We start from the raw sequence: 19182 nt of genomic DNA on the forward strand, positions 1-19182 counted from the left end.
CAACACCAATTAAAAGAAAAACAAAGAAAAAAGAAAGGAAGGAAGAAAGAAATAAGAAGGGAAAGAAAAGATTTAGATTTGGGGAAGAAAAACATAAGATATTTGGCTAATTTGGATAAGATGTGCGCTGCTGGTGACGCGGACGCGTGAGTGACGCGTTCGCGCGGATAGCGCTTCTATGAAATGACGTGGACGCGTCATCCACGCGGTCGCATGGATCGATTTGTGCCATTAGCATGAGGGCAGCCTCGCGGTCGCGCAACTCTCTGTGTGAAATTCATATTGCCAAATCTTTGGGTGACGCGGTCGCGTGGTTGACGCGATTGCGTGGATGGCCTAAATTTGAAAAGCGACGCGGACGCGTGGGGTACACGTTCGCGTGAGGGGGCTTGTGCTTCCATCATGGATCCAGCCTTATTCCAGCCCAACTTAATGCCATACACCATTTACGTCGTTTCCATAGAGCCACGCGTTCACGTGGGTGATGCGGAGGGAGGCATTTTTCCCACATGACGCGGACGCATCAGCAACGCGGTCGCGTGGACCAATTTGTGCCAAAGGCACACCTCCAACCATGCTTTCGCGTGACTCTCTGTTCAATTTGTTTTCTTCCCAACGCACCTATGACGCGGACGCTGTCGCGTCGCGTGCGATTTTTTTATGCAGTATGCAGAATGAAAAATGCAATAAATGTTATGCAAAAATTCCAAGTTCAATCAAAATTCAAAAATAGACAAAAATTCAAACTGAAGAAGAAACGATCATACCATGGTGGGTTGTCTCCCACCTAGCACTTTTAGTTAAAGTCCTTAAGTTGGACATTCTGGTGAGCTCCTTGTTATGGTGGCTTGTGCTTGTATTCATCCAAGAATCTCCACCAGTGTTTGGAGTTCCAATAGCCTCCGGGGTCCCAAACAAGGCATGTAAAGCCCTTAGGTGAGTTTAAGAAGGCTTCAAGGCTTCCGGGGTGTTGAATGTCAGAATAGATTCCAGGATCCCAAACTTTACTTTTACACCCAGTTTTATCTTGATTTGCATTTTTCCAGTCGGGTGGTGGGTGATCTGAATTCTCACTGCAGTGACCAAACAGCTTCCGAGATCCTTTCAATTGAGCTTGACACCAATCCTTACACCTCAAATTGAAGTGCGAAGCCTCATTGAATCTTGCATACCAGCTCTGAGTGCGAGTCATTTCCCTTTTGCTCTTAAAGCTGCAAAGAGCTCTAAGCTGGCCATCTGTTTCAAGTAAACCATATTCAAGTGGAAAAGTAAAGATAAAAGCTAAGGATTTTACCCACTTGAAGTCTGTGTTGGGTGGTAATGGCCTTGAGATAGGTGTTTCTAGTGGCTCTGCAAGCTCTACTCCTTTGTGGTCTTCTGTGAATTCTTCCACTTCTTTGCAAATTTCTTCAACTTCAACCATGTCTTGATCAAATTCATTGATATCTTTCTCATCACTTGAGTCATAAATAGGAGGTTGAGAGAAGTCGACCTCAGCATCATCTTCATATTCACTTGGGGGAGATTCTTCTGTCTTAAAGAATTCACTTGCGGATGCAAGTTCATTATGAAGAGGACTTGACTTGTGATCATCATCATCAAGGAAACATGTGTCTTGGGTAATTCCGTCTAGTTCCCCATAAGATACCTGCTTTGGGAGTTATACATTATCCTCCTTAGCATCAATTGTAGCGTTCTTGACGGAATTCTCCACAACTCTAGATTCAGGTGGCGGTTCGGCATCTCCTAAACCTTCAACCAACTCTTCTTCTTCTACAATGACAGTATCCTCTACTTGTTCTAGTACAAAGTTATGCTCTATGCTGTCCACTGGAGTTTCTAGTGTCTTCTTTGTGCTGTGTTCTTCATTAGATTCTCCACATGAAGCCATGGGAGTTTGTTGAGGGGCTGAACGTCTTAAAGATAATTGATTTATTGCTTGCTCCAGTTGATGAAGGGTTGCATGAAATTGGTTTACTGATTCTTCGAAGTGAACCTGTGATTCTTGGCTTGATGGATATGGACATGGTGCATAGGAGAGTGGTGGTTCTTGGGAGTAATTGGATTGGCATTGGGGCGGATAAGGATCATATGGTGGCGAATGGTGAAAAGAAGCTTGTGTGTATGGTGGGTTGAGGTTGTGTTGAAAGGATGGTCTCTGAGCATAGGGTGGGGCTTGTTGGTAGCTACAAGGCGGTCCACCATATCTATCAGCTTGGTATGCATTGTAGAATGGTCTCTGTCCATGATATCTAGGAGGGTGTTGCTGCTTAAAGGAGTGATCAGATCCTCTTGGCTCCATCCATCTTTGATTGCTTAGACCTTGATGCATAGTCCTGTTATAGCTTCCATTCCTTGCAACAAAATTAGAACCAAACTCAAAGCGAGAGGGGTGAGAATTCATAGTAGTTATCAGAAATAAAGGGGGAAGAGAAAAATAGAAACAAATAAACAAGTAAAAGAAAAATATTTACAATAACCAATAATAAGGCACACGTTTGCATTTCCCCGGCAACGATGCCATTTTGACGTTAGGATTTTTGCTAGTAAAGAATTTTACAAAAATATAGTCGCGTTGTGAGTATAGATTCTAAACCAATAGAAAATTCCTTCGTACAAATGTTTTGGTTGTCACAAGTAACAAAACCTAATAAATTTATAAACCGAAGTATTCAAACCTCGGGTCGTCTTCTCAAGGAATTGCTGGGAAGTATGATTTATTATTGGTTATGAAAAAGTAGATTTTGGGATTTTCAAAAGCGTTGAACAAGTAATTTAATTGACAAGAAAAATAAATAAATGACTATAAAATAAACTCTTGGCAAGATATGAGAAATTGGAAGTCCTATCCTAGTTATCCTTATCAGGTGTGATGAGAATTGGATTTTAATCCCACTTAGTTAACCTTTACTAAAGCAAAGGAAAGTCAAGTGGACTAATTAGTTTGATCCTCAAGTCCTAGTCAATCCCTGTGGGAAGACTAGTTTTAGAGCGATCTGGATCAATTAGAATCTGCCAATTTCAACCACTGCTGAGTTTGACAACTCAAGAGTTACCAATTAATCAACCAAAGCCAAAAGGGAATAAAATCTACTTGAATGAAAATAATTTGGATAGAGTCGAAGCATCAATAACATAAATTAGAGAAAACAATCATAAGTCTGAAATACCTCAAATTATATTAATTAAGAAAATCCTAACATGAAAAGTTCATAAGCCTAGGCAACATAAGTAATACGAGCATTAAAGCATCTAGAAGTAAAAGAGAAATATAAAGTAAAAGGAATATTAAACCTGATGAAGAGTCGAAATCCTAAATCCTTTAAGAGGAATCCTAATCCTAAATCCTAAGAGAAAGGAGAGAACCTCTCTCTCTAAAAACTGCATCTAAAACTATATAAAGTGTATTATGAATGAATGAATATGAATGGATGCATTCCCCCACTTTATAGCCTATAATCTGTGCGTTCTGGGCCGAAAACTGGGTCAGAAACAATCCAAAAATCACTAATTTCGAAATCTGGTACGTACAGGTCGCGGGAAAGTGACGCAGAAGCATCGTCCACGCGTTTGCGTGGGTTGAGATCCGCAGATGCGACGCAGGCGCGTCATTCACGCTTCCGCGTCACCTAACTTCGGAGCAGCTATGGCAAATTATATCTTGTTGCGAAGCCCCGGATGTTAGCTTTCCAACGCAACTGAAACCGCGTCATTTGAACCTCTGTAGCTCAAGTTATGGCCATTTTAGTGCAAGAGGGTCAGGCTGACAGCTTTACAGTTCCTTCAACTTCTTGTATTCCTTCCACTTTTGTATGCTTCCTTTCCATCCTCTAAGCCATTCCTGCCCTGTAATCTCTGAAAACACTTAACACACATATCAAGGCATCGAATGATAATAAGAGAGGATTTAAATAAAAGAAAATAAAAGCCAAAGAAGCATGTTTTCAGTCATAGCACAAAATCAGAAAGGATAATGTAAAATCATGCAAATCATATGAATAAGTGGGTAAAGAGTTGATAAAAACCACTCAATTGAGCACAAGATAAACCATAAAATAGTGGTTTATCAGCCCCCATCCAGAACAATTGCGTTTATCTCGGATGCTGAGACCCCCATAACGAACGCGCGTATCTCGGATGCTCAGTATCCGATATCAGCGCATGTTTACATTACGAGTGCATTCGAGATATGGCTCGCAGTCACTCTATCACAGAACGGGGTCTGGACATCTGAAATATGCTCATTTTTAAAAATCACCCTCAACGTCCAAGATTTGACTGAGGATGCATTTTTGTAATTATTTCAATGTTTATTTATTTTCGTAAATACTATATTTATTTAATTTAAATGAAGAATCCAACAAATATATTATAAGAGAGTTATTAATTCTAAAATCTAGAAAATAAAACTAAGACCAAATTTTTAAAAAAGAAACAAGAAAAACATGAAAGGAGAGGAGGAAAAGAAAAAAAAGTGGAGAAGAGAGGAGAAGAGAGGGCCAAAAGAGAGAGGAGATAAAGATTAAGATAAAGGTAAAAAAAAGAGTGGATAGAGAAGAAAGGAAAAAAGAGGGCTAAAAAAAGAAGGGAGAAGAAGATAAAAAACGAAAGAAGGAAGAGTGGAAAAATAAGGGAAAAGGAAAGAGGATCAATGTTATTTTGTTAGTGATATGGTGACAACTTTTTAAGGATTCAAACTTTTTTATTGTTACGGTCTATGTTGGAAGGGAGACTCAAACAAGGGGGTAAGTTATTAAACCGAATTGAAAGTTATCACAAAACCAAACTTAAATTTACAACAATCGAAACTAAAAATCGAAAAAATTGATTTTTTATTATAAAACCAGTTGGTTCGGTTCTGTTTTCACTTGACTCAATGAAAACCGAACTGAAGATTAGTATAGAGTGGCGATGCTTTTACTATTTTTTCCTTTAACCTAGCAACAAAACCCCTATCCGCAACGTTCTTCGTTGCATTGTCGCTAGTTCTAACTACTGCGCTCTTCATAGAACCTCATTTTACTGTGATTAATATTCTGTTAATTAGAATTTAAAAACTGAAAGAATCGGCTAAATCAAACTGTTTTTGGTTCGGTTCAATTCGATTGTTGCAAAAATAGCAAACTGATTAGTTGATGCTGTGTGAGAACCGAATAGATCGGTTCGGTTGGTCTTTTGTCCAAAATCGAACCAAATCAAGCTGATAACACCCCTAACTGAGATTGAGAGACTAAGACTAAATTAAGTCTTTATATCGTGTTTGATGTAAAATGTACTAGACTGAGTTGTGTCAAAGTATCATGTTTAGTTTAAGATAAATGTGAAGATTGAGGAGTAGATTTGGAATTACAAAAGTTAAATGAGAATATTTTTTAAAAGAAATGTTATTGAAGTTCCAATCTCCAATATTAGAAATTTCAATCTCATGTGTTCTTATTTTCTAGAAGTATTGAAAGAACTAAAATTTTGTATTCTTAGACTAAAATTTTAGTTTCAATCTCTAACCATGAGACACAAACACAATAGAGTTATAATCTCTTAGTGTCAGTTCCATCTCTATAAATAAACACTATCATAGAGATAAAACAAGAGCTAGAGAGAAGACAGAAATGTAAAATGCTAAGACGTGAGTTTAAAAATTATAATTGAATTGTAGCCAAGAAGAAGATAACATTTACACTCGTTATAAGAAGTAAATTTCATCTTAAATTAATAAATTTTTAAGAGTTCTAAAATTTAACCAAATTGTAATTTGACATGGTTGAATTTCAAATGATTAAAAGCTTTGTAAAATCAATTAACAACCTTTGAATTAAGTAAAGTGATGATGGTTTATTAGATCTGTTGGATAGGCAAATGGTAGTTTTATTTATTGTCAAGAAAAATAACTTGGAGAGTAAAATAACTCATTAAAAAAGGCTGATTGGGCTTAAATTTTAAACTGTCAAAAAAAATATGTCTTCACTAACCAGCAACGCTTGATCCATGAAATATGGTAGGATAGGCTGACAAGCACCTGTCCTTTCTCTAACACCTTTAATTTAGGGCTACAAAATTAAAATATAAAAAAAGATAAAACCTAATCCTAAAATTCTTATTCCTTTTAAACACAATTTACAAAATCACATGAAAAATATTAGAATAAACATTCAACTCCATCTCTGTCTATCTTTTCAAAAAACAAGGCAATTTTTATTAAAAAAAAAAGGGACATTTCGGCTTCTAACAAAATTATTTTGAGATAATATGATCTATTTGTTAAAAAATTATTAAATAATAACAAAAATTAGTATTGATTATTGAGACTTTTATTTGTAAGTTATAAGAGTTTTAAATCTCTACAAAGTTCTTTTCTATAATAGGACCAACTACCATCACCACTTCCATCATCTTTTTATTATCATCGTTGTAATTTTTATTTTTACTATTTCAATTATGCAGTCATATCTCATCATCATTATTATCTCCTCACCATCAACACCAACAACATCACCATGCTCTTCTTTTATTTTTTGTTCGTTGCTATTTTTCTTTTTTAAAAGGTTTTCGTATTGTAATTATTTTTTCTTCTTGTGATATTATTTCTGTAATGGTCCTTCTCTACTTAATCACTACTAATAAAAAATTTTTTTTAAAGTAAGCTTTTTAATAGTTTGTAGGAATTTAAAATTCTACAAATTATAAATAAAACTCCCACAAAATTAGTTTTCATTATTATTTAATGAATTTTTTAATAAAGAGATCGTATTATCCTAAAATAATTGTTATTGGCCAAAATGTCTCTTATTTTGACAAGAATTATATTATTTTTTGAAAAAATAGATAGAAATCGAATTGAATGTTTACTCAAAATATTACAAGAGAAGATTCTTCTCCAGAAATTAGTTTAAATCATATTATAGATCTAAAAATAATAATGATGATAATTGAGCATTTGAGCTACTAAACTTTGTAAGAATGATATTTCTTGTCCTTTTATGTAGAATATGTACAGTAGACTTGCGAACTTTTATCAAATATTTCTTATATTAAAGGTTTTATTTTTATAAATTAATAGTCAAAATCGTTCCTAAAAGATATTTTGATCTTCATTTTGGTTCTCGAAAGATAAAATTAATCAAAATCGTCCTCGAAAGATACACAACTTGGTCACGTTAGTCCTTCCGTCAGTTGAATGATGACGTGGTGGGTTAATGCCACGTGTCACAAAATAATTGGTTGACGTGTCAGATCAGGTGCCACGTATCACTTGACATGTAAAAAAGTTATTTATAATCAAAATAGTTCTCGAAAGTTTAGACGTAAGTCATTTTCATCCCTAAAATTTTAAAAATTAATCAAATTAGACTATATATTTTTTTATTTTTTTGATAATATTAAATTTGAAATATTTTTTTATACTACTAATTTTAATAGAAATGTAATTGACAAACAAAAAATTAGTAATTGTATCTTTCTTCTTAAAAATTTTTTAATAAAATTATCTCTCTCTTTTAATTCTTCTCAAAATCTCTCTTATTCTTTCCTATTCTAAAACATTTTTCTTACATTATTACATTTTGCTGGAATATATACAATTCTTCTCAAAATTGTAATGTATGTATTTGTTAACCTAAACAAAGTTATATGCTCAAAATCAAAATTTATGTATGTTAACCTAAACAAAGTTATACCACTATTTTTTTTCTACTACATCTTTTTTTTCCATTATGGTATTACTTACATATAGGATGTAATGGTAGTGATATTAAAAGAAAAATATTATAATCTATCTCAAATATATGAAACACAAAAAAAAAGTTATGATTTTTGCATGTAGTATGCTTAAAAAGCAATTTGTTTAGCATATAATAATAATAATAATAATAATAATAATAATAATAATAATAATAATAATAATAATTAAGTAACAAATTTTTAATATTTTGTAAAGTTTAAAATTGAAGCAAAATTTGTGAATCTTCTTGAATTTTGACTTTTAATGTCACTACCATTACATCCTATATGTAAGTAATACCGTAATGAAAAAAAAAAAGATGTAGTAGAAAAAAAAGTGGTATAACTTTGTTTGGGTTAACATACATAAATTTTGATTTTGGACATATAACTTTGTTTAGGTTAACATACATAAATTTTAATTTTGAGCATATAACTTTGTTTAGATTAACAAATACATACATTTTAATTTTGAGTATATATATATATATATATATATATATATATATATATATATATATATATATATATATATATATATTCCAGCAAAATGTAATAATGTAAGAAAAAGGTTTTAGAATAGAAAAGAATAAGAGAAATTTTGAGAAGAATTAAAGGAGAGAGATAATTTTATTGAAAAAAATTTTAAGATATAATTACTAATTTTTTGTTTGTCAATTACATTTCTATTAAAATTAGTAGATCAAAAAATATTTCAAATTTAATATTATCAAGAAAAAATAAAAAAAATTATATAAGGACTAATTTGACTAATTTTTAAAATTTTAAGGATGAAAATGACTTACGTCTGAACTTTCAAGAACTATTTTGATTATAAATAACTTTTTTACGTGTCAAGTGACACGTGTCACTGATTTGACACGTCAACCAATCATCTTGTGACACGTGTCGTTAACCCACCACGTCATCATCCAACTGATAGAAGGACTAACGTGACCAAGTCGTGTATCTTTCGGGAACGATTTCGATTAATTTTGTCTTTCAAAGACTAAAATAAGATCAGATTATTTTTCAGGAACGATTTTGACTATTAACTCTTACTTTTATTTTAACTAAATATTTTTTGTCCAAAGTAATAAAATAGTTTGAAAAATAAATATTTTTTGTCCAAAGTAATAAAATAGTTTGAAAAAGAGGCAGCCTATCAAGTCGCCAATCCGCCAAAAAGCAGAATAGTATTTCCACACCGTGTTTTTAGGCGGGACGGGTCGACCTGCAGGCTTTGGCAAGGTAGGGCAGACATGCCGGTTGCCACCCCTACCTACTTTTGGGTTGTTGAGCAATTAACAGTTATTATACAGAGTTCTTACTTCTTATGTCATGAATGAGGCATTTTGAGAAATGTAATTTTTCAAATGATGTTGGTAATTCTTGAAGGAAACATCCCACGGCCATACTTTGAACAAAGGTTAAAGTTTCAGTGCAGGCTCCCTAATAAAATCAGAAAAACAAAGAAAACATCCCATGGCCATTCAAGTACACTTGAATCTCCAAGTAGAATTTCATTCAATATCATACCGAGATCCATACACGTATATTGATCTTTCTAATAGAATTCAGGGTTTGTGGACACGACACTGACCAAGTCAATGGCAGCAAAACGCCTAAACCTAACTAGTGTATACAAAACTACTAAATAAGTTAAGACCTGATAAAAAAAATTAACAAACCAAACCATCAGCAGTTGCTTGTGCTCACTATGGTTGTTCCCTTCTCCAACTTTGTTACAGAGCAGACAAAAAGGGTGTCAAAGTCATGTGAACCACTGGCTGTTCATTTATGCAGAAGTTTGCCTGCAACATAACAAAATTTAGGTTAGGAATTTATTGAGAGAATATATTTTGATTTCTCATACACCTGCATCGGAATATAACTTTTAAACACTTGATAAATTAAGATCCTAGCTACCTGGTTTTTGAGCTCCCGAGGGTGAGCTCAAGATCATCTGACCCAATAACGATCCTCTCTCCTTGCCAGGCATTCACAAAACCTTTTTTGGTGCTTCCAAAGGCAAACTCATCTGAAGCAGCTTCAGCCATCAGAATATCTGTTGTGTGATCAGAGCTTGCGGCGACAACAGGAGAACAAGTACCACTAGGAATTGGCGTCCAGTTGCAGGAGCTGCTGCCACCAAGAGTCTCCTCCTTGACGCCAAATGGGTTTGAGGAGACCAGGCTGAAGGTTGGAGAAGTTGTCCCATCACCCTGTGGAGCCCTAATCTTGCCGAACCAATCTTGGTCAACAACTTGGCGTCCAGGGCTTGGAGGAGTGGAGGAAGGCATGAAAGAGTACTGCTGTACACCCACCATGGGATTGGCAGGCTGGTCTTCCCATTCAGCTCGCGCAGATGGAGAGCTCAGTGGAGGAGTGACAGGAGCACTAATTGAGCCATTATGAATGAATATTTGGTGAATCCTTGAAGAGGCAGCTGACGATGATCCAGATGAGAGGTTCTTGAGCCATGGAATGAGTGAATTCGGATCAGCATTGGCATTTGTGGCAAAGGGAGATGAGCGCGGGCTAGGGAACGAAGAAGATCCTGGGCTGGGATTATAGGAAGCACAGGGACTTGGATGGAAAGATGAACATGGGGTTGCCACTGCAGAACCACCAACTTCCAAGCGTTCAACAGGTTTGCATCCCTTCATTTACAAATTGTTCAAGGTTAAGAATCTAGAGATAGCATGTAAAATTGTCAGAATGAAACAACTAGAATTTTTATAATTAAAATATATTACATAAGCAACGACAGAGATCCAAATTACAAAAAACAATGTAGCAATTTCTTCATTAACAAGGTTTTCGCGGTATAACCTAACGAGCATGCAAATTAAAAATTTAATACAAACAACATAATCATTCCACAAACAACACAATCGTCCCATAAACAACATAACCACCAAATGTTCAATTCTACATAAAAGTCCTTGAATTAATAACACAAACACAAATAAAATGTTGTGATATAATGTTGTATTACTAAAATAGAATTGGTTTTCATATAAACAAGTTTTAAACTATCAATTGAGGATCTTAGCTCAATGGTAAAAATCTTTTACACTAAGTAAGAGGTATTTGGTTCAACACCTACCTATAACATATACATATATAAGGTGCGGGTTGGTCGGATAAGGTTGAAACTCAAACGGCACCCTACCTGACCCACGCTCAAACCCGCTCCGCAGGTAGGGTGCATGTTGCCACCCCTAACATCAATTACTTGTGAACTCAAAAAAAAATGTGAACTCAAAAAGAAAATAACTGAGCAAACCTGTTCCCTGTCATAATACCACAGTCCACAGGTAAAGTTCTCACATATGCTTGTACCCCAAAAAAAAAATGATCCAAACACTTCTTAAATCATAAAATCACTATTAATAGTAACAATAATTTGTAATTATATATCCAACATTGGTGGTGTAAAACATAGAATTATTTAAGTAAAGCATAGAATTTATCAATAGAGCATTGTAAGCAATCAATCCAGCACATAATGCAAAAGGGACCAAGTTGAATATAGAACATTAAATACACAAACTGTACAACTAATCTTACAAGATTAGTTTCCTGTAGTTTTACCTGATTCAACTCAATTTCAAGTTGTCATTCTTACTTTATTCAATTACATCCATTCCATTACTGATGAAGACCAGCTTCCAAAAGTTTGGCATTGAAGAGTTTAAACATATTTATATGTTCATATGCATTAAATTTTTTAAACAGAATACATCAACCTAGATGCCAAAGTCTTTAGAGAGCAACTACAAATTTCCAAGACATCACTTAACACCTTAACTCAAGTTACATTAATTATCACAAGTAGTTTGCTTTTAACGAAGATAGAATATTGTACAACACCCCCCCCTCCCCCCTCTCTTTTTATTTTTTCTCTCTTTTTTCCCCTTCTTTTTCTCTCCAAAACACACGTGCTTCCAACCCCTTTCTTTACCAAAAACAATTAAAAAAAAAAGAAAAAGAGAAAAAAAAAAAAAGCAAAAGAAGAGAAACCAAACCAGACCCAGAAAAAAGGCCCTATTCAGCATAAACAAATCTGGCGAGTCAAAACAAGCTACATCTCCAGTAATAGCCGGCATTATTGAACACTTTATGTAGGGCGTCATCAATAAAGGTGGGTGGCCACTGCAGAAACAAATAAATACAACTGCAAAATCCCCTTAAAAAAAAACAGAAATATCACGGGTTTTCAAGGAACCCCCCTCTTTTCTCCCCAAAAACAAATGGAAGAAAGAAAAGTGGCTATCCAAATCAGAGTACCATGCAATGTCTGCAAAAGGCTTCTGCCATGTTACCCCTAAGCAAGCGCGCGCACACACAAATAAATACATTACCAATGACTATGAGGACACTTTTTTAAGCTGACAAAACTACCCCTTTAAACCCCCTCTAATTCCCACTTCCCGGTATCAAATGCAAGATGATTTCCTCCTCTCTGGCACTCCCTCGAACCCATAATGGCCATTTTATTCACATTCCTTTACCTCGAGATCTATGCCTTCATCCTATCTATCGCATGAGGACTAAAACAACACACCATACAGCGAATCTTTTGTGCTCCATGCTCAATAGAGAGAGAGAGAGAGAGAGAGGCACAATAGCTTAGCTCCAACCAGATCTAACGTACACTGGTGAAGTGAAATCCCCTAAAAAGCAATAGAATCAACACCCAAAACTAAACACCAAAAGTCCAAAACAATTGCAACACTAACATCAGCATTTTTAACACTGCAAAATCAAAATAAACTCAAACCTCACATAGCATCAAAACAACAAAAGATGATCACAAATTCACAATCAATTTTTGCATAACAGCTAACTTAAATTTAATTTAAACAACCAAAACAAAATAGCATTGTTCAACAGTAACATCAAAGGTGAAGCTTTTTGCCTATTTCATTACCTTCCGATAAGTGGTGCCGTCAGGTTCAACGGTCCAACCGGCTTCGTTGCACAGCGCCTTAAGAACTTCGTTGTTGTCGCAGTGCTTCGGGAGCTTGTAGTTTCCGTACATTCTCAGCCCGGCGAAGATCTTGGCGGCGATCGCCCTCCGCCGCCGCTCCCTCCGCTTGTTGTTCTCCCTCTCCTTCCAAGTAGGCTGCCTCGCCCCCGTCATCTCGCCGGAGAAAAATCCTCCGGCACAACCACTACCGAAGAAACCACCCTTTTCCTCTCCTCAGAACCAGCGAATAAATAAGGATCAAGAAAAACAACCGATTCGAACGTGGCGGCCGCGATCCCTGCGTGTTATCCGGCGAGATCGCTCATCGGAGCGGTGGGTGGTGTCGGCGAGCTTGGAATAGTGGTAACTCGGGGTAACTCGGGAGAGTGGAATCGGAGGAAAACGACGCTGGATTATGGAAGATTTTGAATCGAAGGAAGGTGATCGGAAAATGAGGAACGGGATTTTGGAGACTTTTGTGAGTAAAAAGAGAGAGGAGCGAAGAGAGTGTAGCCGGTGAGAAAGGGTTGGGTTAAATATGTTTGGGGGAAAATTAATTGACCTTGGTTTTCCAAAGTTATTACGATTGTGCCATTTATTAATTATTGTTGTGGTCTGTGGCTGTGAGTGGAGTTGTGTGATTTCGTACGTGTCTGACTCGACTACGTGCCTATGGTTGACTGAACCCCAAGCGCTGCCCCTCCACATGCAAACGATGGATTAAGATTTAACTCATTTAAGATGCAAAATGATCTCTTAAAAAAAAAATAATGAAGACCCATTATCCATTTTAACTAAGGATAAGGTATTTTTTATTTAAAAAAAGAGATATTTTTAATTTTTAATTTTATTATTTTCAAATAATACGATAACAATTTATTAAATAATAACAAAAAATAATTTTGTGAAAATTTTATTTGTAATTTGTGAGAGTTTTATTAAATAATAATAAAAATTAAAGTTCTTTTCAACAATATAGTCATAGTTGTAAAAATCGAACCAAATTGATCGGTTGGATTAAAAATTGATAAAACCGAACCTCCAACCAATTCAAAGATCATTTAAGGTCAAGAATTGGTGAGAACCAGTCAAACTAGTAAAAATTGATGAAAAATCGATACAATCGAACTGCTCAAAAAAAAATCTAAAATTGATAAAAATGTAGTCGCCGAAATAAAGAAGAAAGGAGAGAGGGGCTGCGACGGGGGAGAAGAGAAGAGGAAAAGGAGATGCGCCAGCGCTACAAGGGCTCGCCACCACCGTTGCGTCGTCATTGGGCCTTGGAGGGAGACCACGCTGCTGAGCCGTCGTCACCGATTCGCCCATGAGCTGCCGTCGGGAAAGCACCGGTGGTTCTGCTTCGACTTCTGCATCTGCTCCTTCTTCTGCATCTGTTTCCGATCTGCTTCTGCATCTGCTTCATCTTCTAAATCGGGAGACACTCTCGGAAGCATGCCACGTCAATTATATCATTAAGTACAAAAACCCGATTTTTATATAATAGAATATATTTGGGCTTTAGATACTATTTTATTTGGACTTTAAGATTTAATGGGTGTCATGCTCAAATATAAATAATGACTTTAGGATTTTGGTCCCCAACATACCAAAACTGCCTCTATCGCTTTTTTTTCTATCAAAGGAGTTACAATTCAGTCCTATCAATAATACATAAGGTTTTGGTTGAGGAAGATTGAGACATCTCTTTAATTAATTTTATGGGTACAAGTATGCTATCGCACTATGATATATAATTTTGGGGAATGTTAGGGGAACAATGATTATCTTGAACAACATGAACAACCACCAATCAAATACAAATACATTACACTCTAATTTAATGCTACTCGTTAAATTTACTCTTTTAACTCTATTAATTCACATTGTTCACACATTATTCAAGAATATTATTAGTTACCTATACTTTTTCTATAATTTTTTATGATTCAATATGAATGATTTGGATTAATAAAAAAATAATTTGTTCTAATATAATTTTTTTTAAAAGGTCTTTGTAAATAAACTTATTAATAGTTTGTGGAAATTTAAACTTTCATAAATTAAAAATAAAATTCTTACAAAATTAATTTTTATTATTAAAATAAAAAAGTTGAGAATTAAAATAATTTTTTTAGTGAAAATAAATAAAGACCGGATTAAATTTTACTAAAAACACATTAATGTTTAGGCGGTCCCTAAAAGGACAATATGCAAAGTAAAATTTACAATTTAGCTCGTATTATGCTTTTAATAAGACGTGTTACTTAATATTTAATAGTTAATGGTAGTACTCAATAATTAATCTAAGTCACTAATAAGATGATCAAATGAACACTTGTCTGAACAAAAAAAAAAAAGACGGGGAAAAGGGGGGGGAGAACCGAACCTTCTTGTTTCAGGTAGTTTTTATAGCTGAGTCTTAATATGGAAGCTTTTTGAACTATGTAGTGAATTTTTTATTTTTCTACGAAACTAGGAAAGATGAAGTAGAATATCATAAATTTTTTTATGTTTGTTTGTTTGGATGGAAAATAATTAAGAATTTAAAACAAGCATAAAAGTATGAATAAATAACTAAAGAATGTATGCGACAGGACAAAAAATAACACGATGAAGTATTCCACCAGCTAACTATAAGTGATGCCAAAAAGTAAATAATAATGTAAATTGGTAAATAAATAACGTGTTTAATAATTTTAATAAAATTACCCTATTTAAATAAGGATTGTTTAGACAAATACATACACGAATATTACAAGCAAATATATAATACAAGTGTCAACAAATCCACCCTATTTAATGAATTTTTTTGTATCATCCAAAAAAATTGCAGTAGAAGCAAAAACGCTCTAGCTTGTATCAAATGATTGAATTAGAAGTTAGAAGCCAAGCTTTGTTTGGTAGGGTTGGGGGTGATGGTTAAAGAGCGAAATAAGGTTGCGTTATTACAAAGCACGCTTATTTGACCTGAAAAGCCAAAACTGATGTTGAAATGCCATGAGCCTTTGTGATGGTGATAGATGTGAACATGGATAATTCGACAATCCCGGTAACAAGAAGACAAGAAGAAAAGGCTGAAACTGTGCCAGGGGTACTATAGTAATTTCCACTTGGCTCTTTCGGGCATAGAATGGTTAAAGAAATACCCATTTCAAAAAGTGTGCTCTACAGCTATAGCGTCGTTTCCGTAACGGTATCTCATCTCAATCTCAGATGAGGAAAGAGGCACGTGCGTAGGTGTAGGGTTGCACGTGCTTGAGAGGGACAGTGGGGTGCACGCGACACGCGTTGCGTGGAGAAGGAAGACAGGAGCCGATGATGTTGGTGGCGGAGGGTGGTGACTTTCACGTGACCCCACGGCTTTGCATGACTCTTGTGGGTCCCACTCTACCCAATCCCTTTTTATGTTTTCAGCCAATGTGCTTCGTCCAATTCTCAATCCCTTGCCACAAACGTGTGTGCCCTACTTTCTTTCTTTCTCCAACCTCGTTTCTCATTAAGAAATAAATTATTTTTTATTCTAATTACAGTGTGTTTTGTCTTTGTGTCTGCTTCAGCAATAATTTAATCCCGTAATTATTTTTTATTTTAACATTATTAAGATAATGTTTGGCAAATACATTCCTAGAATTAGATTAGATTAGTTGTAATAGAGGGTGACGCATTGAGAGGCAGTGCCTCCCATTGATTGTAATATCGCCACGGAGTGAAACTAGAAAGAATCAAAGCACGTGCAAAAATGTGGCAAAGACCGGTCAACGTACTACATGTATTTTGTATTGTAATAATGTACATACTGACATACATACTACATACTTGTAGGCATTTTTTCAGAAATAAAAAAAAATATATTTTCTCAAACATTATTTTTAAATTTTAATTTCTCAAATACAATTTTTTTGTATAGAAAAAATTCGCCACACCTACTCTATAAAAATTATTATAGAGTTCACCGAATTTTCGGTGAACTTCTTTTAATTTTTTTGAAATCCACAATTTTAATTCATTTTAATTTATTATTATCATCTCCAAATAGTATATAGATCTACAAACAATATATAGGAGTACACAAAAATATACAGACAACAAACATGATTTTTTCAAGGATTCTTTTAATTATGAATTAAAAAATAAGTTATATTTAACAATGTCAACCATTATCATCGTCTCCAGAAATACACAGATACTACACCGGAATAAGCCATATTTAACAAGGATTTTTTAATACGACTTATAATTAAAAAAATCCTTGTTAAATATGGCTTGTTCCGTGTATCTGTGTATTTCTGGAGACGATGATAATGGTTGTCATTGTTAAATATGACTTATTTTTTTAATTTATAATTAAAAAATCCTTGAAGAAGTCATGTTTGTTGTCTGTGTATTTTTCTATACTCCTATATATTGTTTGTAGATCTATATACTATTTGGAGATGATGATAATGGATTAAAAACGTGGGATTCAAAAAAATTAAAGGAAGTTCGCCGGGAGTTAGGCGAACTCTATAATTTTTAGAGTTCGCTGGGGTGCGGCGAACTTGCTCTATACAAAAAAAAATCGTATTTCGAAAATTAAAGTCTACAAATGGTGTTTGGAAAAATATAATTTTTTTATTTTTGAAAAAAAATCCCATACTTGTATGGTACATGTAATACATAATTCATGTATATATAATAATAGAATAAAACTCTACATTCAAGCAAAATACTTAACCAAGTCTAACGAAGTTGTTATAACAACTTTTACCTCCTCCTTCTTCTCCTTCTCCTTCTTCTAAATTCGTGCATATTCTTCTTCTTCCCTTCCCCAATATTGCGTCTTCTTCTTTTTTTTTCTTTTCTTTTTTTGTTATTGGCATCACCAATAACACTAATATTTTGCTAACATTTTTATTAATTCTGATTTTTTTTATGCCATCATTAAATAATTTCGATTCATTTCTTAGCTTATTTCGGTTTATTTGTGTGTTAATTGAGATTCACTTGATACTGCTGATAAGTATTGACCAAATTTTTTATTCTTTAAGTAATTTTTTAAATGTTTGTTCAAATCTAAATCGAATTCGGTTCATTTGTGAATTGAGTTAGATTTACTTGATACTACTTTTAAGTATTCACCAAATCTGTTATTCCTTAAGAAATTCAGTTTATATCTTAGTTTAATTGAGTTCATTTGCATGCAGAAATGAATTGAAATGTGCTTTTCTTACTGATTGAATATTGACCACTTTTTGTTCAAATCTGAATCGAATTCGGTTTATTTGTGAATTGAGTTAGATTCACTTGATACTACTGTTAAGTATTCACTAAATCTCTTATTCTTTAAGAAATTCAGTTCATCTCTTAGTTTAATTGAGTTCATTGGCATGCAGAAATGAACTGAAATGTGTTTTTTCTTACTGATTGAATGTTTATCACTTTTTGTTCAAATCTGAATCGAATTTGGTTTATTTGTGAATTGAGTTAGGTTCACTTGATACTATTGTTAAGTATTTACCAAATCTGAACCAAATTTGGTTTATTTCTAGATTCAAATAAATCTCAATTAAAAGGAGAAAAAGAAAAAATATAGCAACAACAACAGCAATAAAAGAATGACGATAGAGAGAAAACACACAAAAAAAAAGGAACGTGAAGAATAAAAAAGAAGAACACGAAGAAGAAGAAGGAATGCAAAGATAAAAAAAGGAAAAAACGAAGATAAAGAAGGAAGAACGCGAAGACTAAGACGAATAAGCGTTATTAAAATGCGTGTGTGTATACGTGCGTATAATGAAAGTGATTTTTGTTGAGTTTGAACCTATTTGGTTGGACTTGGATACAAAATTACTTAAATGTGTAATTAGGCTAATGATAATAATGTTGAACAAGGGAAAAATTGAAAATAAACAAATGCGTGCCTCATATAGTTTGCTTCTTTTTCCCTCCCGACAAAAAGAAACAGACAAATACCAATTTCTGCCAAATGCTAACTATGCTTCTTCCCTCACGTCATTCAATATCTTTCTGATTCTATTGTCCTTCGTTTCCATACCCCACCGTTTATTTTTATTTTTTTCAACTTTGCCATATCATGTGCAGTTCTCCATAACTTGTGAGATGGGGACGAATTTGTTGGTCCATTCTTGTTGTGGCTACTGGCTATCGTTATTCGTTGGTACTAGGATGTGCCCATCGTTTGTTTTGTTTTTCTTTTTTATCCTATTCGTTTTTGATATTTTTAGAATTGGTTTACTCTTGTTATTCCCTTTTTAAAGCTGGATATTGAGAATTGACAAAAGAATAGCATAGTTTTAACTACTTATAAACATCAATAATACAACGAAGGACATGTAATTAGGTTGTGATATTTCAATAATGTTAGATCGAAATATCTAAAGTAATTATTGAGTAAAATATCATATACAGAACCAATTTATTGAAGTAAATCTCTAGATATAATAGGATTCAATTGGTAAATGGATTTCAATTGTTAGAAAAAAAAATGT

General features: G+C 34.1%; 1 protein-coding gene across 2 annotated transcripts; it reads right to left on the minus strand.

Moving 5' to 3' along the window:
- Positions 1-9214: 9214 nt before the first annotated feature.
- Positions 9215-13259, minus strand: LOC112703573 (BES1/BZR1 homolog protein 4). Of its 2 annotated transcripts, XM_025755087.3 has the most exons (3): positions 12656-13259; positions 9646-10379; positions 9215-9530 (listed from the first exon to the last, which is right to left on the minus strand). In XM_025755087.3, exons 1-3 carry the CDS (start codon positions 12866-12868, stop codon positions 9515-9517), a joined length of 963 nt encoding a protein of 320 aa, XP_025610872.1. In that variant the 5' UTR covers positions 12869-13259; the 3' UTR covers positions 9215-9514. The 2 variants fall into 2 exon arrangements, with proteins under 2 accessions (XP_025610872.1, XP_025610873.1); XM_025755088.3 differs by lacking the exon at positions 9215-9530 and having other exon boundaries at positions 9642-10379.
- Between the last annotated feature and the right edge of the window lie 5923 nt (positions 13260-19182).

This window comes from Arachis hypogaea, chromosome 7 (assembly GCF_003086295.3).
Source record: "Arachis hypogaea cultivar Tifrunner chromosome 7, arahy.Tifrunner.gnm2.J5K5, whole genome shotgun sequence".
NCBI classification, from domain to species: Eukaryota; Viridiplantae; Streptophyta; class Magnoliopsida; order Fabales; family Fabaceae; genus Arachis; species Arachis hypogaea.